The 21,463-nt window shown below is 41.3% G+C and overlaps 2 protein-coding genes across 5 annotated transcripts in view; one reads left to right on the top strand and one right to left on the bottom strand.

Moving 5' to 3' along the window:
- Nucleotides 1-194: 194 nt before the first annotated feature.
- On the bottom strand, nucleotides 195-7,367 carry LOC113023989 (ATP-dependent RNA helicase DDX39A-like). Its single transcript, XM_026170526.2, has 10 exons — nucleotides 7,228-7,367; nucleotides 6,234-6,441; nucleotides 5,945-6,072; nucleotides 4,745-5,021; nucleotides 4,410-4,528; nucleotides 3,687-3,818; nucleotides 3,337-3,446; nucleotides 2,939-3,083; nucleotides 2,680-2,827; nucleotides 195-471 (listed from the first exon to the last, which is right to left on the bottom strand). The coding sequence occupies exons 2-10, from the start codon at nucleotides 6,439-6,441 to the stop codon at nucleotides 455-457; spliced, it is 1,284 nt and encodes a 427-aa protein (XP_026026311.1). The 5' UTR covers nucleotides 7,228-7,367; the 3' UTR covers nucleotides 195-454.
- Nucleotides 7,368-11,925: 4,558 nt separating this feature from the next.
- Nucleotides 11,926-21,463, top strand: part of evi5l (ecotropic viral integration site 5 like) — a 46,861-nt gene continuing 37,323 nt past the window's right edge. For 3 of the 4 annotated variants that reach the window (XM_026170522.2, XM_080302434.1, XM_080302433.1), the window contains exon 1: nucleotides 11,926-12,623. The gene's annotated coding sequence lies outside the window, so the exon portion shown is untranslated. The remainder of the gene's footprint in view (nucleotides 12,624-21,463) is intronic. The other variant, XM_026170524.2, reaches the window with a different exon arrangement.

The following is a 21,463-nucleotide window of genomic DNA, read 5'->3' as shown; positions in this document are numbered from 1 at the left end:
GCAACATCACCAGCTGTTTATCAACAGTGGATACCTCCTCAAACTGTGTGATAGCGCCCTCTGCTTGTGGGTATCAATATCTGCAGATGCCAAGCTATGTCTGGGTCACTCCTGTTATAGTTTTATATGTAATGTTAACATCTGACATGCGTTAAATGTTTAAAGCACACAAAGTGAAGTTCATCACCGTCGAATAAGGTATAAAAGTTTATTTCTTTAACCAAAACAATATATCCACAGATTTTTGCTTCTTTTCTTTTCTTTTTTTTTTAAACAAGGAACACACTAAAACAAACACTCTGCAGCGAGATGACAAAACACGTTTTATCACTATGAACGTGCCTTCACAAATGGTTGGATGGAAACATTAAAATAAATGTTGAAGGTTTCTTTTCTTCCACCAAAACACAGTAACAACAGGGATCACATGATCTTCACTGGAAGGGCGCTTCATTCATCTGGACTGTTCAACTGCAAAGAGACATGAGGTTAACATGAGGTAGAGAAAATTTCTATAATAACTTTATACAGTAGCTATCACACTTGAGTATTTCTACACAGCAGTGATGTAGTATGTGAACATGGCCTGTTATCTGCACATAATTACAGGCTTTCATTTGCAAATGCATGGCTACTTCTTAGTTTAGTTTTAAAGAGGAGCTAAAATCTCAAAATGCATTCAGAATTTTAGCAGTCAAGACAACACAATACATACTAAACAATGTTAATCACCACTTCCTGTAATCAAAAGCGTGATACTACGAAAAGGTTCTCCTAGTGATAAAGAAGAAGAAGTGATGTAGAGTGGTGTGACAACTCCTCAGGGGGTGCCACCAACGGCTATACCTCATAGGGAACTCAACTCCTTTGGAGTCAGCACACCCATCATGATGACTTTTTACTATGCCTTCCTGGAAAGCATCATGACCTTCTCCATTACCTGCTGGTTGGACTCTGTCAGCCTTCAGAACAGGAACAGACTGCAGCACACTGCATCAGTGTGCTCTAAAATCATTGGCCTGCCTGTCAGAACTCTGGCACAGGTTTTCAGCCAGCCGGCCCTTAGACAGGCAGCCAAATTCATCAATGACCCCTCTCACATTCTTCACCCCACATTTCAATGGCTCCCCTCTGGGCGACGCCTCCGCTGCATTTCCTGCAGGACTGAGAGGAGGAGAGCCACCTTTGTCCCCAAAGCCACCCTGCTTTAACTCCAGCCGATAAGACCATTTCCCACACCAGAAACATAAACTACTCTATAAGGCTGGGCCATATCATACCGTTCACGGTAATACCGGTATAACGTTTGGCAAGGATAAGAAAATGAAATATCGCGATAGAATATGAGTAAAGTGCACATGCGCAGTGCCTTTGTTTTCATACGCACATGGCGGAAAAAGCATGACGGCGACAGAGAATGAGAAGAGCGAAAGTGGATCGTTGAATGAAACGAGTTTGTAAAAATGCTGCAACTTCAGTGGCGTGGAACTGGTTTGGCTTTCGTCCTTCAGATACATAACAAAGCACTTTTTTTGGTAGAGCATGCTAGCGGGCCGTCGTTATTACCGTGTTTTTTGGAAAATACGGCACACTTCAAATCAATCCTTTGAGTTTTCTGAAAATCGACAGTGCCCCTTATAATCCCATGTGCCTTATGTATGAATTCTGGTTGTGTTTACTGACCTCAAAACGATTTTATGTCGTACATGGCGCTCGAAAATCTGTCAAATGTTTTAGTGCGACTTTGCTAAGCTACGAACCCGCACCGCTTGATAGATTGTCGGAGCATTACAGCTATCGTAGGCAGGAGCCTCGCGGAGTGATACGTACTGTGCTTCAACATAATATTACAGTGTTGTGTGTGTGTGTGTGTGTGTAACCTCTTTTAAGTTTTGTGGATATTATACATGGTTATGCTGAGGATATGTCGGCCAATTTCCACTGGAAATGCCTTTTGGTTAAACTGTCAGCAACGAATTTGCATTTGTACTGTTGAATTTTTATATAACTTCATAAAAAACAGCTGCTTCTTTAAGTGAAAATACATTGATGGGTTTTTTTTGCACTAATAAAGTTGTGGAGTTGTAAAGTATTTTGTCTAGTTTCAATTACATCGTCAGTTATTATCGCAAATTTTCAAATGTATATCGTGATAAATATTTTTGGTCATATCGTCCTGCTCTACTACTCTAAACTCTTTTTATACTGCTGAGACTTTATTCACTTGTAGTCACTTACAGTTATTTATTCACCTTTAGGTCACTTAAATTTTAAAACTGTGTAATTTTAAAACTGTATATATACTATATATTCTGTTTGCCTGTTTATGCTCTGTCCTTATCTTCAACGTCATGCTGCTCTATTTATCCCCAAGGGGCAATTAAGATACAACAAAGTCTTTCTGACTCTGATTCTGAAGTTCTCAGTAAACAAATACCTGTTGCAGCTAAGGCCTACAGACCAGTCAGGGAGCTCCTGGAAACCTCCCAACACTAAGAAAAAATGTGCATTCCCTGACCGGTTGGCTAGTGGTTGCTGGCTGTCACTAGGTGAAACTGGTCATAAAGAGGTATACAGTGTGACACCAAAATACTTAGTTAATATTATAATACTTGTATAGTTTGTAAATGGGCGTCTTTAAGCCAGGTTCATGACGCCTGCAAGCAACAAGATACTTACTGTAGGAAGAAATATCGATTTCTTCTGGTAGCTCTGCTACATTGACCTCGAAGCGGTCTTGAACCTCATTCAGGGTCTTGGCATCACTCTCGTCTGACACAAAGGTGACGGCCAGGCCTTTAGTCCCAAACCTGCCAGCACGGGCCACCTGAACGATACACAAGAAATTTACTGCTACACATGGCCTCAGCTTTAAAGACCAGAAATGGGAGGTTTGGAAATGAAAATATACCAATGTCTCAAATTAAATATTACTCACTCTGTGAAGGTATGTGTCAGAATCCTCTGGCATGTCATAATTGAAGACAATGTTAACTCGTTCAATGTCCATGCCACGGCCGAACAGGTTGGTTGCCACCAAAATCCGCCGCTGGAAGTCTTTGAACTGCTGATATCGGGATAACCTGGCAGGAGTAGAGAAGCAACAGCATCATGAACTGCAGAACTGAATAAGATTATATCCAAAACTAAGAGTTAATAGTCAGTTGGGTCTAGTTTTAGCCTGTCTTTTACAGGTACTAACACTGTCTACAAGCATTTGAGCCTGGGAAAAAAAAAACGTACACAATGAGGACAGTCTCACGTGACAATAACAAAAAATATGACAAACTTAAAAAAAGAAAAACACTCTTCTTTCTAAAGTGACGCAGCACCAACCTCTCTTCCTGCGCCATGCCCCTATGGATGGCTATAGCAGGGAAGTTCTGCTCCACCAGTAGCTGGGACAGAGCAACACAGCGAGCTACAGACTTCACAAAGATCACCACCTGCGAGGAATATAAAAGAAACTGCTGAGTCTTGCATATTTTCCGATTTGTACTGGAAAAGGCAGACATGGGAGGGTTTAAGAGAGGACAAGACACACAAGTTATTTTAGAAAATAAATTAAAAAAAATTAAAAAAGGATAAAAAACAAAGCTGCATTTGTTAACAATTAGCAAGGATTTAAAACAAATAAAATGGACATAACAGATTCCAACTCCTTTCAAAAGTATTACCACTGATACCTGGTTGAACTCGAGCACATCGAGCAGGTCGAACAGCTTTCGGTTCTTCTCGCTGTCCTTCAACTTGCAGTAATACTGCTGTAGACCATGAAGTGTCAACTTGGTCTCATCATCCACAAACACTTCCATCGGCTACACAGCAAAGGACAGAATGACCAGCATTAGTCTCTCAGACAGATCTACAGATTACCTGGAAAAGGACAATTCTAAACTGCTGAGAGGTTCAATTTGCCTGCTTTATGAGCAAATATGACAAAGGCACCAACAAATGGCCAAAAATAAAAGGAAACTCGACTATTTTCCATTACATTTCTGACGATGAGAAAAAAAACAAAAAACACTGAACATCATTTTAATACTGCTAGCACTCTGCAGGCAGCAACATTTGTAAGTTTAAGGAAATGGAGGTTTTTTTCCATCCTTTTTCAATAAGCTGCTCTCACTGATGACACATTTACTAATTTGCTGCTGCAATCTTCAAACAAAATGCCAGTGGCAGCATTATAGTGCAATAGTAGTGATACAGCACTGTCACCAATGACTTAGCATAAGTAAAATGTAAGGACAAAAGTAGTCTAGATAGTGTTTTCCCTGGAATTTTTTAAGTGTAGGCTTGCTTTGCTGTAGTGCACACTAAGGAACATAATGTTGCGATAGACATTGATGTTTTTGCCATACATGAAGCTGCACAGATATAACGTGTATGGCCACATGTAAACTCACATCCTGCATGAACTTGCGGCACACGGGGCGGATCTCCTTGCTCAGAGTTGCACTGAACATCATAACTTGCTTCTCATGAGGCGTCAGTCGGAAGATTTCCTGGACATCACGTCTCATGTCTTTTGCAAGGAAATAAATGATACATCCAAAATTATATATATATCTATATATGGTGTAATTTCTTAATGATGACCTTTAATAAGCAAAATGTATGTAATCACCATCAGAATTTATCTCAACAATATTTACTTGACACACTCTATCGCCACTCCTACATACTGGTCAAAAACCTTCACCAAGAGTCGACTATAAACAGCTTGGTTCCTCTCACTTACCCAACTGCTCCAGCATCTTATCACACTCATCAAGCACAAAGTGTTTGATGTTCTTCACACTGAGGGTCTTGTTACGAATGAGGGCCAGTGTACGTCCTGGAGTTCCCACAACAATGTGAGGGCAGTTCTTTTTCAGGACTTCCTCATCCTTCTTGATAGCCATGCCACCAAAGAACACTGACACCTTGACAGTGGGCATGTACTTGGAGAAGCGCTCGTACTCTTTGCTGATCTGGAATGCCAACTCTCGTGTGTGGCACATCACGAGGACAGACACCTGCAAGGAAACAACACAGAGGTTTTATCAACGCTTTCATCTTTATATAGCATGTACATTGTTGTTTATCTCATTTCTGTATAATGCTATTACAATATCACAAACTTCCTTTATAAATCCCCCAAATCATGACTACTTTATAATGTGAAAGAGCAAATTAGAAAATACTTAAAAAGATCTTAAAGGCACCGTGCTGGACTAGAAGCTAAAGACATCGGACATGAACTCAAACGCTTCTGGTTCTCATTCAGACAGAGACGTTTTGATTATCTGATTTCATCAAAGCCTGAGTAATTCCAGATTAAAGTTTGCTAATGCTGAACATAACGTCTGTATTGTTTGTAGTCAAAAACACTGGGTGTGTAACACATGCAAATTACAGTAGATAATCATACACCGAAATGTTAACCAACAACACAATCTATAGCAGGGGTGCCCAATCCCAGTCCTCGAGAGCTACCGTCCTGCAGCTTTTAGACGCATCCTTCTTCTGACACACCTGAATCAACTGAATGGCTTGTTATCAGGCCTTTGCCAAACTTGATGGCATGCTGAAGAGGCAATCACACCATTTGATTCAGCTGTGTTGGAGTAGGGATGCATCTAAAAGCTGCAGGATAGTAGAGCTCGAGGACTGGGATTGGGCACCCCTGATCTATAGGCTTGTCTTGGGAGTTCACTTCTACTATTGTAGAAATGTGTTTGAAAATAAATGTGATCAATCAAAAAAAAAAAATTCATATTGATCTGAAAGAAGCCTTTCTTCTTCCTGAACTGTGCTCCCAGAGCATAACAGAGCTACCTGTTCTTTTCGCTGCAGGGGTTAAGGATTCACATCTTTTCTTTAATTTCTTAGCCAACTATGTAACGTCCCATAACAACGCAGAATTAGAGAGCTTGTAAAACTGTAATGACAAACTCACCTGACCATCCACAGGTTCTATCTGCTGCAAGGTGGCTAGCACAAACACTGCTGTCTTTCCCATACCAGACTTGGCCTGACACAGGATATCCATGCCCAGGATAGCTTGAGGGATGCATTCATGTTGAACTGAAAGTAAAACCAATTGGCAATTATACATTTTTCTTTATATACATACTAAGCGTGCAGTTACAACATCATAAGAAATCATTTATTATGTGTGGCTGTAGTTCTATGATCAGGATCATGTCCAGGAGTTTATTTGAACTTTAAATAGCCCTGCTATCCACCTTCTGAGGGATGCTCAAAACCACAGTCAACGATGGCACGGAGCAGCTCTGGTTTGAGGAGAAAGTCTCTGAATCCCGAGCTGTGGATGGATACATATGACCCCTTCACCTCCTTTTTATTTGCTGGGGTCCCACTCTCTGGGACTCCCTGAGGCTCCTCATCCTCTTCATAATCCAGAAGTTCATTATCAAGATTATTCTCTGACATCTGTATAAAAGAATGTACAGCAAGGACATTTGTTATAGTAGAGATTATATCTAAGAACCCTCTTTAATATGTGGATTAATAGTTTATGAGAAAGCCAGGAGGTTTTAAAAGTATGAATAAATAAATCAAATGTATATCTTTATACTTTTTACAATTATTAACCAATAAATAAATCATCATTAGACACGTACCTATATAAATAACAGTGTACATAAATTAACAGATGAACAGTGTTAATAACGAATTGTTGACGTGCTAGGCTGATAGAATAATTAAAAAAATAAGAATAAAAATGCTCAATTAAGTCAAATCTAATCAGCGAATTTAAGGCTGGGGATAGTCAGAATGGACCTCTGTCTGCTCACTGTTTAATGTCTAGTGTAATACAAAGGATAACTATCTCAAGTCAAAATGCAGGTCAGCGTGTGACCCGGTATAAACAATGGAGTCCTTCCCCTTCATTCATACCGGCTAGTTAGCAAGATGGGTCGGCAAACATTTCCATTTATGTAACTCTAATATTGTTAATTACACGGTATTTAAAATATGTGTCTATTTAGAAACAAAATTATCTATTGCACCTAAAGCTAAGCTGTCTATATTAAATCAAAACTGAATCGGAGCGAAGCTAACATGAATTTGCATAGCATGCTAGCTACCGAAGCAACCTTCAAATCAACAAATTTGAGACGGGTGCAAAGCGTTCAAAGCATTTCTTAGTTTTTAAACACGTCTACGCATTTCAGAATGTAATGCAGAAAAAATATGAAGGAACATCAACGTCACCTTGCTATGAAATTTTACACTCCGCGGATTATCGATCTGCGTGAAACTAACGAGCTAGCTAGGAGCTTCTAACGAGCACACACGTATGCTGCGTTCAGGTACAATCTGGATAATGTTTAGCTTTCTGATTCCATTTCCAACATTAATACTTAAATAAAACACTTCGATGGCTGAATTTTCCGGTTCTTCGCCACCTTAACTCTCACGCATGAGCTTACGTACGGTCTATGTTCTTAAGCCAAAAATCATGGTCTTGTCTTTTATACCTATACTTTTTTTTTTTCATTATTACGGTATTTGGAAGAACACCTGAATGCATCAGCAGAGGGCCGGTGTTGTGCCAAAAAGTGATTGTCTGCCAGTACCGGTATCGATGCTTGTTTTAGTAAAATTATAAAGAAAATGATTATACATACATTACTCTGAAAAGGTCTTCAGGCCCCCCTTCTTTATATTTTGTTAGGAAAATTGAAAATGGGTGCATCGATCGATTGAAACAGGTAAACATACATGGAGATACAGTATATAAGTTTAAAAAAAAAAAAGCTTGTACAATTCTAACAAGATTTAAAGTCTGTATTTTGTAAAACCACTACCATGCCAATCAGGTGCTTCACAGATGGTTATGCATGGTAGATTTGACTGATTAAACCTTTCTGCAGTCATAATTCCGTAGAAGAGAGAATATCTCCATCAGCACTAATTGAAATGCAGTCCCAAACCACGACAGAGCCTTCACCGTGTTTTACAAATGGCTATAGGCACTCACTGTTGTGTCTCTGTCCTGACGTCCTTTGTATGATTTGAACGAAAGAATAAAAATATGTATTCCATCAATCCATGATTTTCTAAATTTCTTAGTCTTGAGCTGGAGCTGGTATACTACTGTCCGAGACCACTTTAAGAAACCATATTAAGCATGGCTCATTGAAAACAAAATATGAAGAAATGCACAATGTCTCCAAAATTTTGTACACCAACATCCATAAATGCCAATAATTAGATTTAAAATTAATAATAAAACAAACAAAAAAACCAGTAGGTATCAGTTAAGCTGTATTTGCTGCTTTGGGTATGGAAAAGTGTAGTATCCAATTTGTCCACTTGATGGCAATAAAGTAATTGCCCAGATGATGCACATTATCAATACTGTGCACAGTAAGTCAGTCACCCTTCAAGCCCTGCCTTTAGAGAGTAAGAAAATAAAAGTCAATTAAAATATATCCTGTTATTAAAACACCATCATCGTTTGTTGTATTGTGGCATGTCTCAATATGTTAGGTCACATTTCCATATATAACTGAAATTCAAGATGTGAATGTGAATTTGGGGGGAATAGAGGACACTGAGACAATATTTGAATCTAAATGTTTATCACTTTACATTTGTACAGTCCAATTAATCATAGTTTAACTATAAAGTGACAGTTTTGTTAGTCTATTAAAAACCGGGTGTCTCTTGGAAGGTAAAAATAACAGAAACTAACAAAAATAAAGAAAAGAATACTGGGATTATTTTGATTACGTATTGTGTGTTTGTTCACTTGAGTGTTTCCCTGGAACCAGGTCTGCCTTTCCATAGGCAATGTGCAGAATCTCACACCATGTAATATAATTATTTTTACTTCATACACTATGTACGGACTTTCTGACCACGTCATGATCCACCTAATCCCCGCGTACAGACAGAGGCTGAAGCTCTCCAAACCTGTCGTGAGGACCAAAAAACTGTGGAGCAACGAGGCTGTGGAGGAGCTTCGCACGTGTTTGGAGACCACAGACTGGGACACAATGAAGGCTGCTTCTAACAGCTTGGACGAGTTTACGGACACTGTCACCTCCTATATCCACTTCTGTGAGGACAGCATTGTGCCATCACGCACCAGGGTGAGTTATAACAATGACAAACCCTGGTTTACTCCTAAACTCAAAAAGCTGTGGCTGGAAAAGAGTAAGGCGTTCAGAAGCGGAGACAGGGACTGCTACAGAGAGGCCAAGTACAGGTTCACTAAAGAAGTGGACATTGCTAAACATCAGCACTCTGAGAAGATGCAGCAGCAGATCTCAGAGAATGACTCGGCCTCTGTGTGGAAAGGTTTTAGGAATATTACAAACTACAAGCCTAAAACCCCCCACTCCACTGATGACTTGCTCTTAGCCAACACCCTCAACGACTTCTACTGTCGTTTTGACGAGCCATCAGGCAGCCTTCACACCTCCAACGACCCCAACAATAGAGGCACTTTGGACACTCATTCCCCCACCTCTCCCCCCTCCATAGAGCCATCACCACCTTCAAACTGTTTACCTGCAACACCCGCCCCCTCACCCCACACAAAAGAGGATTTCACACCACCTCCTCCGACCACAACTCTTCATATTCATGAAGCAGATGTGAGGAAGCAGTTTAAGAACCTGAATGCTCGGAAAGCTCCCGGCCCAGACGGTGTGTCTCCTGCCACCCTCAGACACTGTGCAAACGAGCTGGCCCCAGTGTTTTCTGGCATCTTCAACTCCTCACTGCAGGCATGTCATGTGCCTGCCTGCTTCAAGTCCTCTACCATAATCCCTGTCCCCAAGAAACCTAGGATCACTGGACTAAATGACTACAGACCCGTGGCTCTGACATCTGTGGTCATGAAGTCATTTGAGCGCCTAGTTCTCTCCCATCTCAAGACCCTCACGGCCCCCCTCCTGGACCCCCTGCAGTTTGCATATAGAGCCAACAGGTCTGTAGACGACGCCATCAACATGGCCCTACACTTCATCCTGCAGCATCTGGACTCCCCAGGAACCTACGCCAGGATCCTGTTTGTGGACTTCAGCTCTGCCTTCAACACCATCCTTCCAGACCATCTCCGAGGCAAGCTTTCCCAGATGAATGTGCCTGATCCCATCTGCCGGTGGATCACTGACTTCCTGACGGACAGGAAGCAGCACGTGAGGCTGGGAAAGAATGTCTCGGACTCCCGGACCATCAGCACCGGCTCCCCTCAGGGCTGTGTTCTTTCTCCTCTGCTCTTCTCCCTGTACACCAACTGCTGCACCTCCACCCACCAGTCTGTCAAGCTAATCAAGTTCGCAGATGACACCACCGTCATTGGGCTCATCTCTGACGGGGATGAGTCTGCCTACAGGAGGGAGGTTGAACGTCTGGTGTCTTGGTGCAGCCACAACAACCTGGTGCTGAATGCCCAGAAGACAGTGGAGATTATTGTGGACTTCAGGAAGCACACAGCCCCACTCCCCCCCATCATCCTGACTGACACCCCCATCACCTCTGTGGACTCATTCCGCTTCCTGGGTACCACCATCACCCAGGACCTGAAGTGGGAGCCCACCATCACCTCCGTCATCAAGAAAGCCCAGCAGAGGATGTACTTCCTGAGGCAGCTGAAGAAATTCAACCTGCCAACACGGACGATGGTGCAATTCTACACTGCAATCATCGAGTCCATCCTCACCTCCTCCATCACCGTGTGGTACGCTGGAGCCACTATCAGGGACAAACAGAGACTGCAGCGTGTTGTGCGCTCTGCTGAGAAGGTGATTGGCTGCAGACTCCCATCTCTGCAGGACCTGTACACCTCCAGGACTCTGCGGCGTGCAGCTCGGATCTCAGCTGACCCTTCTCACCCTGGACACAGTCTGTTTGACCTGCTCCCCTCAGGCAGGAAGCTCCGGTCCATTCGCACCAGAACCTCTCGCCATAAGAACAGTTTCTTCCCCTCTGCTGTGGGACACATGAACAATAACCACATGACTGTCCCCGCCACTAACACATGACCCTACGCTGTGTCACTGCATCATTTCATGTCTGGCACTGATCACCACCTGCACTCATGTATATATCTTTCTACGTAGCACTCATAATTCTTACTCTCATGTATATATGTCTGGCACTGATCACCACCTGCACTCATGTATATATCTTCTACGTAGCACTCATAATTCTTATTCTCATGTACATATCTCATGTATATCTCATGCACATATCTTTCTTTCTACATAGCACTTTAATTCTTATTGTCTGCACTGAAGCACCGCAGCAAATTCCTAATGTTGTAAACCTCAACATCTGGCAATAAACCCATTCTGATTCTGATTCTGATTCTGATGTGAAATGTGCGTGTGTTTTTATTGGCAGCATTGGTAGCAAAGCTGTAGCAGAATTCTCAATGGGGCTATTGTGATTCAAAACTGGCAAGTCTCGGCCAAAGATCTGGCCCAGATGATCTAATCTTGGCTCCTTTTTTCCAGCTTTAAATGCTGTATTACTAACCTCATCTTAAAAGCAACTGCACTTTGATCGCCCCCTTTCTTTACTGAGTTTACATTCTCTAATCAGATCTTGATTGAATCACATCTTGATTGATTAGTTCACATAAGTTCACATTAAACTCAGGAAAGTTAAGGTGTTGTTTCTAGAGAAACAACTAGATGTTTCTCTAGTTGTTATTTAACAGAATAACGTCTCCATACAAATCATTAACATCTCAAATACAAACTAGACTAGTCAATACAATAACTAATAGGTTAGTTTAAATGCTACTTACATATGAGTGATGCATCAGCACTTATAACCTCCAGCACATTTAGTTTTGACAGTTTACATTATACTTATTATACTTATTATTATTATTTTTATTATTATTATGCACTCTCACTATCCAGTAACAGGTAGCTGCTTCTGTCGGTTATAAGATAATCAAAAGTATTACCACAAATTAGTTGAAACAATTACATGTTTTTTATTTTTATTTATTTATTTTTTGTCAGATAATGAATAATATCGTTGCCAAATACCGATAAATCCGTTTAACTGACACCGCTCTGTGACACCTGCGGAGCCCGCCTTCTAACAGAATAAAGCTCCTCGGTGATTGGTTGTATACGTTGTCCTTCCACTGGAATCCCGTAATTCGGCCCTGCCATTGGCTCGTGGCGTGTCGCTCTCGCCTCGTTCCGCTGTTTGATTGGTTCGCCTTACCTCGAGCTCAACCTGAAGCCTAAGAACGCCAGCCATTCTGTGTGATTTACTTGCAATGATTGATGCATCCGTTTATACCACATCCCTGCTGAGCCGTTGACTACATCACACGGCTGTCATGGTTATTTCAGTGGACGCCTCCAGAAATATTTTTCTCCTCTAAATTCGGTTCGCACGCGCACGTCCGCTCTCACCGCGTGCGCTGCCTCGCGACCAGCGAGCGAGAGACGCGGCGCTTCCTCCCCGGTCGAACGGCGGCAGGAGGATGGCACTGTGCTGGACGGCGTATTTGTCCTCGGTGGTTTATTAAGATTTTAATTAGCCGGTAACACACGTTTGACGTTTACGACAGACCGGCTTGGGAGCGACGCTAAACACACCGCTCCGATTATGGAAAAGGAGTGCAGGTAAGCGTTAACGAATCTTATTTGTTTATTTGACGGTTTTATATTTAAATTAAACATTAGCGTTTTCACGAGCAGTCAGTTGAAGGGCTTGCGAGCTTATTGGTTTATTAAATGCTATGATAACTGAACGGGCCGACATCAGTAGCAGCCGCTGCTTCCAGGGTCTGCTCCATTTGTATCAGTGAAAAAAATCCACTGTACAACATGCCAGCGGAGACGCGGCCCATTCATTAGCACATAAACCATATTTCTTGCTAATGCTTAGCACGCTGCTGGTGTGCCATGTTTATATCGTCTTTTCCTCAATGTCCCGTCCTCGTTTCGTGTCGTTACACAATCATGTTGCCGTAGGAAGCCGGAACATTTGGTGCCGCAAAGCGAGAGGATGATGTGTCATTTTGGCCACAGATGTTGATCCAGCCGAGCCATGAGCCGACTGCAGAGCATGCAGGCCCCTGTAGTCCAGGCATTCTTAAGCAACAGCAGCAGGCCAGGATAATGAGCTGTCATGTCCAAACAAACCAGGCCAGTAGATTACAGGATCTTGGAGTATGAGTTTGCAAGATGGGATTATAGATAGCAGAGGGACTGCTACAAATATCTCCCTCCAGATGTTTACTGTACTGCTCATGCATGCCCTCTAACTACTCATCATAGGTGAATCCGGTTGTTCTTGCTGTATTTATCTAATCAGAGTGGGGTTAACAACTAAATCCCTTGTAATGTGCTTGACTGGCTTTACTGCTCTTACTACAGGCGAGTTAAATAACTCACTACTGACTCATGAGGGCAGATATGCTGTATAATTTTAAAAACCCAACTGTAATAACAAAAATAGAGAAAGGGTGGGTCGTTGCCCTGTACCTGTGCATGTGCAATGACAATAAAGTTGAATTCTATTCTATTCTATTCTATTAAATACACCACACGCCTCACTAGTCAAGAAATTAAACAATTCTCCACCCTTCTTCCCCCAAGTACTCTTTCTTATCTTTTTTAAGAGGGCAGACAGTCCAAGGATGCTCCATGAATGAGGGCTTGCACTGAGTAATGGGTGAATAATGGGCTTGTCATGTGTTGATGTGAGATTCAGTGAGATAATGTTTATTTTTACCTGTATAATCCACTCACTGTGCAAAAGCCTTCTCACACATTTTGCTGTCAGGGAAACCGGTATCAGATTCTCACATCCTGGTGACCTTGTTTTTTAAGCGCAAAGGCCTGAAACTTCATCTTTATCTGATCCAGCAAAGAAATAGAAACAAGTGACTAGTACTCTGTGACATGCAAACACACCCTAGTTCTTCCCAGCCAATCTTTTCCTTTGCGCTCTGCAACTGACACTGCTTCCTCATTATCTGTGTAAGACTGTGGTGAGCAAAAAGGCTCCGGGCAGTGTCTTAAAGATAAACAATCTCAGAGATGTGTGTACACCTTACATGTGTGCATTTGTTTAATGTGTGTAGCAAGAACAAGAGAAGGGCTATCACCTCACAGCTTTGTCAGTGTACTATACAGATTCTGTACATGCTGCCGTCCAGGGTTATTGTTGTCTGCCACTGTGTGTGGTTGTAGGAGAGGACCATCAGTAATAAACAGGAGCCCCATGTGTGTGTGTCCTCACAAGATGGAAAGATTGATTTTTTTTTTTCCTCACGCCTGAAACAAGACTGGTCTTTAATGACTGGTCTCAGTAAAGATGTCTCTTCTTTGAAATCTTACGCTAAAGCAAAACATTTGATCTACTATAGTGTCTTAATGCAACAACAGCAGCATAGATTAATAATAAAATAGTGACATTATGATATATTTTTTATTTTTTTGTTAACAGTTCTATTCATTGATTCAATGGGGAATCATTATTATCATATATGCGCAGTTTCTCTTCAGATGGACTTAATTTTTTTCATGTACAGGACAATGATGTTTTACTCAGTGTTTTACTCCCAAGGTTTAAATGCAGCTTTTCCTCACACTGTAGATGTTTTGTTCGCTGATTAGGTTAGTATGCGGTGCTGTGCAAAAGTCTTGTGTCACTCCTTATCTCTTTATATTTTGCTGGGTAAATTGGGAAGTGGCTGTGGTGAATAATAGAAACATAAATGAAAATGCAGTATATGTTTGCATAATTCTAACGAACTTGAAAGTTGATATTTGATATGGTCACCTTTGTTCATCAACAATGCCTGAACCCTCATACGCTCTTCTTTTGATGTTGGCTGCCTTTTGTTTTGATGATCCCTCACTGCTTCAGTAATGTTGATTTCTGGGCTCTGAGTCACGTGCTACTCCATACTGCCCTTATTTATGTTAGTTTTTGCGGTCCTTCTTTGTTCTGAGTGCACCTTAATTTACTGTTACACACACACACGTTGCATGCAGGGTGGAGCTGACAGAGACAGATGAAGTGAAGAACTGTTAACACGGCTGGTTACAACATCTTACATTCCTGTAAATGTGGTAAAAGCTTCCAAACACGTACTGCCTCTAAGATACAAATGACAGTGACTTTTCTTTGTCGCCACTGTCTTTTAGTCATACCTGCTCACATTGACCACAGTTGCAGTTAAATTGAAACTACGGCAAACATAAAGAAAAGCTGTTGTTGTAGCCAATGTGAAGGGCCTCCAAACTGCCTTCCTTTGCTGTTAGCTAACTATGCTCTGTTGCCGCTGTGTAGTGTAGTAAACAACATGTAGCTCATCATCACCTATATCCTATCCAGCTTTACAAGTAAGGATTGGACTGGTATGTGATCCAAATATCAGATCACGGCATCCCCAGATGCAATCCATGCAAAATGTGATTAAAGTGTAGATTTATGGTATAGTAATAATAACAGAATAGTGTTCCTTTAAAATACTCTGTTTGGACTGATGCTTGGGGTTCCTGCTTGGTTTGCTGGCTGTCTGTGTTTATGGTTGCCTGGCCATTTGCATGGCACTGCACTTCATTTCTTTTGCTGACACATGGAAACAGGGAGCTGCTTGATGACCTGACTGCTGTGGTTCAAGCTCACTATGACTGCAGCTCCTCCTCAGCCCTCCTCTGTCTGGTTTATTGTTCTCTGCAGATTTGTAACTAGATTTGTGTTACCCTGCAGGTTTCACACAGACTGAATCGTGATCTCATTTTCATACTGCTGCTGCACTTGGGATTTATACCAAAATGTAAATTTGACTTATATACCGTAGGGCCATATTTATCAAGGCTTGTGTACATGAAACTATATTCATTCATTCACCTGTTTGAATAGTAATTTGATGTAGCTTCTTTGGCAAAAAGAATACCAAAAGAATATGTTATTGTTATGTTCATGCCTTTGATTACCAGTATTTATTTATTTTTTTAAACATGGGGTTTTTCTGTACAAAAGATTGATGCCTTGCAACTGAACAGTTAATGTTTAGCTGTCATTTAAAATTAACACGAGGGAATGATTTACCATAGTATGAACCTATGAGAGTATGATTAAAAAAAGTGAGATACTGACATATTATGAAATCCATGTCATCACATGGGGCTCTTGCTGTTGTATAAAGTATAAAGTGGCACCGTTTGTATTTAAAGCCTTAAATGGTCTACCTATCAGCATATCTACAGGGTAGAAATAGTTATCCAACACAAGTTTTTAAATTAAACACAGCATGCTGTGTTTAAGTTAAAAACTTGTGTTGGATAACTATTTTGCAAACTCGATAAACAAATATTTAGTCCCTTTACATAAGTAAAAGTTGTAATTCTACCTTAGTATCCTTTAGTGCATCTGTTTTCAAATCAAATATATATTTTAAGTTCCTACAGTAAAAACATTCATTAAGAAAAATGGCCCTTTTCAATCTTTATTAGGGGAGCTGAGCAGTCCTATGCTCCCCCTGAGCTTTATTATATTTCCATTTTCCTGAGAGACTTCAGGCAGTTAAAATTTAATTTGAGAAAATTTAACAAAAAAAAAAAAAAAAGATCAAACAAATACAAATTTCCAGCAGCAAACAGCAGATGTTTGTAATCAGAATGGGTGATTAAACAGCTCGACAACTGATTAGTGCTTCTGACGGCACTGCTGGGAAAGTATGAAATCTTTAAATAATGTAATGAATGCAACAGGAAAGCAAAAATAAGTCAGCGACTGAAAAAGCTTAACCACCAACTGGCTTTAGGCACGCCGTGCCAAGCCGTGAAAACATGCGTTTCCTTCCACCCCAGCCTCACAGCAGGGATGGTTGTACTGAGCTACACATCTGTGATCCTGTGAATCTTTGCGGGCTGGAGTTCAGCTTCACTCCTGTAGTCTGAAACAACTAGAAGCTTCATTTATTGTTGACTTCACACCTTTTCAGATCTTCTTTAGGCTAATGGACAGCTTTCTCCTGCTTCACAACATTAGTGTCAGAGAGGATTCTTTTGTTGTGAAAGCCTTTGAAAGAAGTCATTAGTTTAGCAATCATTGCCTGATTGTCACTGTTCAGTACATAGCTTTTTGTGTTTACCTGTATGGAGAAGAAATAGAGTTAACCATTCAGTTATTCTCGGTCTTACCATCTTGTAGTTCACTTTTGACATTATGGATGTTTTACTTTTTTTTTTTTTTTTCCAAAATATTGATTAATCTGACCTGTTCAAATCTGATCATTCAGTGGCACAAAAGAGTCAGCTGTGACTTGAAGTCAACAGTAGGTTGTATGGATGGCCATTTCTAGACAATTTCCTGTCACAATGGCACTCAGGGGAACCAAACCTTCTAGAAAGGGATACTAATTACATTTAGAGCAGGAAACCATCAGTCATAGGAAGTGAGCAGGGTCAGTAGACTTTGTGAAGTCTCAAAACAATATTCATTGGCTTTGTTAGTTAATTTTCCCCAAATGTGTCTCCTCCTCATTTACAGTGGGGCAAAAAAGTATTTAGTCAGCCACCGATTGTGCAAGTTCCCCCACCTAAAATGATGACAGAGGTCAGTAATTTTCACCAGAGGTACACTTCAACTGTGAGAGACAGAATGTGAAAAAAAAATCCATGAATCCACATGGTAGGATTTGTGAAGAATTTATTCGTAAATCAGGGTGGAAAATAAGTATTTGGTCAATAACAAAAATACAACTCAATACTTTGTAACATAACCTTTGTTGGCAATAACAGAGGTCAAACGTTTACTATAGGTCTTTCCCAGGTTTGCACACACAGTAGCTGGTATTTTGGCCCATTCCTCCATGCAGATCTTCTCGAGAGCAGTGATGTTTTGGGGCTGTCGCCGAGCAACACGGACTTTCAACTCCCGCCACAGATTTTCTATGGGGTTGAGGTCTGGAGACTGGCTAGGTCACTCCAGGACTTTCAAATGCTTCTTACGGAGCCACTCCTTTGTTGCCCGGGCGGTGTGTTTTGGATCATTGTCATGTTGGAAGACCCAGCCTCGTTTCATCTTCAAAGTTCTCACTGATGGAAGGAGGTTTTGGCTCAAAATCTCACGATACATGGCCCCATTCATTCTGTCCTTAACACGGATCAGTCGTCCTGTCCCCTTGGCAGAAAAACAGCCCCATAGCATGATGTTTCCACCCCCATGCTTCACAGTAGGTATGGTGTTCTTGGGATGCAACTCAGTATTCTTCCTCCTCCAAACACGACGAGTTGAGTTTAGACCAAAAAGTTCTACTTTGGTTTCATCTGACCACATGACATTCTCCCAATCCTCTGCTGTATCATCCATGTGCTCTCTGGCAAACTTCAGACGGGCCTGGACATGCACTGGCTTCAGCAGCGGAACACGTCTGGCACTGCGGGATTTGATTCCCTGCCGTTGTAGTGTGTTACTGATGGTGACCTTTGTTACTTTGGTCCCAGCTCTCTGCAGGTCATTCACCAGGTCCCCCCGTGTGGTTCTGGGATCTTTGCTCACCGTTCTCATGATCATTTTGACCCCACGGGATGAGATCTTGCGTGGAGCCCCAGATCGAGGGAGATTATCAGTGGTCTTGTATGTCTTCCATTTTCTGATGATTGCTCCCACAGTTGATTTTTTCACACCAAGCTGCTTGCCTATTGTAGATTCACTCTTCCCAGTCTGGTGCAGGTCTACAATACTTTTCCTGGTGTCCTTCGAAAGCTCTTTGGTCTTGGCCATGGCGGAGTTTGGAGTCTGACTGTTTGAGGCTGTGGACAGGTGTCTTTTATACAGATGATGAGTTCAAACAGGTGCCATTCATACAGGTAATGAGTGGGGGACAGAAAAGCTTCTTACAGAAGACGTTACAGGTCTGTGAGAGCCAGAGGTTTTCCTTGTTTGAGGTGACCAAATACTTATTTTCCACCCTAATTTACGAATAAATTCTTTACAAATCCTACCATGTGAATTCATGGATTTTGTTTTTCACATTCTGTCTCTCACAGTTGAAGTGTACCTCTGGTGCAAATTACTGACCTCTGTCATCATTTTAGGTGGGGGAACTTGCACAATCGGTGGCTGACTAAATACTTTTTTGCCCCACTGTATACCTAATACCATAGCATGTTCAAACTTGACAAATCTGGAAAACCTCTGCTGCACTATATGCACATAAACACTCATTGATATATACTGTGCAGTCGATACATGAGAGCTGTTTGGAGCGCAGATTGTCATTACAATACTACTAATGACGGTGGATGATGTCTGCAGGAGTGTCAGGTAGCTGGTGAATATAGACTCAGATTCACTGTTGAATATCTCTAGCAGACGGAAGACAGGATTAGAAAGTATATTGGCTTCACAGATTCAGTGGTAATTAACAACTAGACAAAGCTTTGCCTGGAAGCGGGAGGGAAGCTGGATTTTATGACCTTGACGTCATTTGATTAAAAATCAGTGTACACAGAAGTTAAAAATAGTGACTGAGCTGTGACTTCAGTTATATTCATGAGTTAAATGATCACCCAGAGACAGAGTTTAAAGTAACAGCATGTCTTACTTTTCAGACATTGCACAGAAGTACGCTCCATAGAATGTTAAAATCAAAAATAAGGACATCCCCATCTTACAATGGGATGTTTTGAGCAGTGTGGAGACCAGCAGCAGTCACAAGGATAACGGGTACAGTAGTTGAATAGCATGCCAGAGAAAAGTCCACGTGTCAGAAGCTAAGCATGAGATCATGTTGGGACAGCGAGGAGGTTAGCAGCTACAGATTAACAAGGGTCATGCTTGTTGTCACAGCAGGAAGACTGTGACAACTTGCTAATTTTTGTGTTTGTTTTTATTTTGTTTTTGTAAATCTTGATATATTTTTTTTAGCTTTGTGTTTTTGTGTTTTTCTTACACCTCCAAGTGTATGTATAATGTAATTCCTCTAAGGAAACTGCGGATCCATCTGTTTATTACTTGATCTCCTAAAGAGATCAAAAGAGAGCATTTTGTTTTTGTCACCCTCCCTATTATAACTGCCTCAGGGTGGATCAGTGTCAAAGTCGAGCCCAGATGGGGACTGTGAGGACTTTTTTTTTTTTTAAGCACTAATGTTTTGTTAATCGTAAACATCGTAAAGTAAGGTTCCCATGCAATATATGCATATAACATTGTAAATGCAAATTCATGTTAAATCACGGGGGGTGGTGTGTGTTTGTGTGCAGAGGACAGTCAGAGGGGGGAGATAATGGCCCTGTCTGTTTGTGTGGACAGTGAGAGCTCGGAGAGGATGCATTCAAGCATAGACTATGCACAATGCCATAATTGTACACAGTGACGCGGTGGTGGAGAAACTAAACATGTGCATCACACAGTCGTTCACATATTTATCAACAAATCATTATCGAGATAGGATTTTATAAACACAGGTTACAACGAGTGTGGAGAAATGCCACGGCACAACTAAAAACTATCCTTTCATTTGGTGCACACGCATGCTCAGAAAAGCAAATATAAGTGAAATACCATCACCACCACTTATTACCTTAATACTCTCTGTTCTCTGCAGTTCCATGCCCACAATGACATTACTGCAGGCCTGCAGTCATATACAGAACAACAGCCAAGCTCTGAAAATATGGCTTGTTTTGCTTTGCCAGAGACCTTCACAATGTCACTGTGTGTGTGTGCGTGTGCTTGTGAGTGAGAGAGACAGAATGGGGCAGGGGGACTTTTAAATCCTGCATGACTCACACCTTTTACAGTGTGGGTTGACCACAATGACACGGCTGAATAGTCCTTTGTAGTACTGAAAACCTCTCAAACGTCTTCTCTGTTATTCCTAAAAGGCAGTCCCTTTAGAAGATGCTATAATGGCATGTAGAATATTTTTAATGCAGTACATTAACCCAGTATTCAATTAATCTAAAGACCTCTTTATTAAGTCTTTATGTAGTAGTCTAAGCTTGAGTCGTATTGTTTGGTCAGCAATAATTTAAGCCCAGCAGGGCTTAAGCCGAAGGAAAATCTGGCGTGGATATTTGTCCATATCGCTGTAATAATAGCAGTTTGCTGTCCATAAAGAGTCGGCATTGAGACATATATAATTTAAATATTCTATGATATACTTTTGTGTCTTTGGTGCAAAACATCAAAGCTTGGCCAGGATAGTGAACACGAGCCCTCTGTATTCACCTGCTGCTTGCTGGGAAGCGAGAGCCAGAGGCTAAAATGCCGCAGGTATCTTGTAGAGTTATACATTATGTCAATAACCGAGCTCACTTCAGTCTTGCTGCTGGGGTTGAGGCTTAATTGACAAGGCAGTTTCATCAGGTGCTACACCAGTCTGTCAAATGAGTTTCAGAAGAAAAGGCAGATTGACATCATCTTTTGATTGTTACAGCAAATCCTGTTAAATCAAAGTGATTGTATTTCAGATTGGGTTTTTTTGTTTTTTTGA

This window comes from Astatotilapia calliptera, chromosome 6 (assembly GCF_964374335.1).
Source record: "Astatotilapia calliptera chromosome 6, fAstCal68.1, whole genome shotgun sequence".
NCBI classification, from domain to species: Eukaryota; Metazoa; Chordata; class Actinopteri; order Cichliformes; family Cichlidae; genus Astatotilapia; species Astatotilapia calliptera.
Note: the sequence above shows the minus strand (reverse complement) of the source record. Positions and strands in the feature narration are given on the sequence as shown.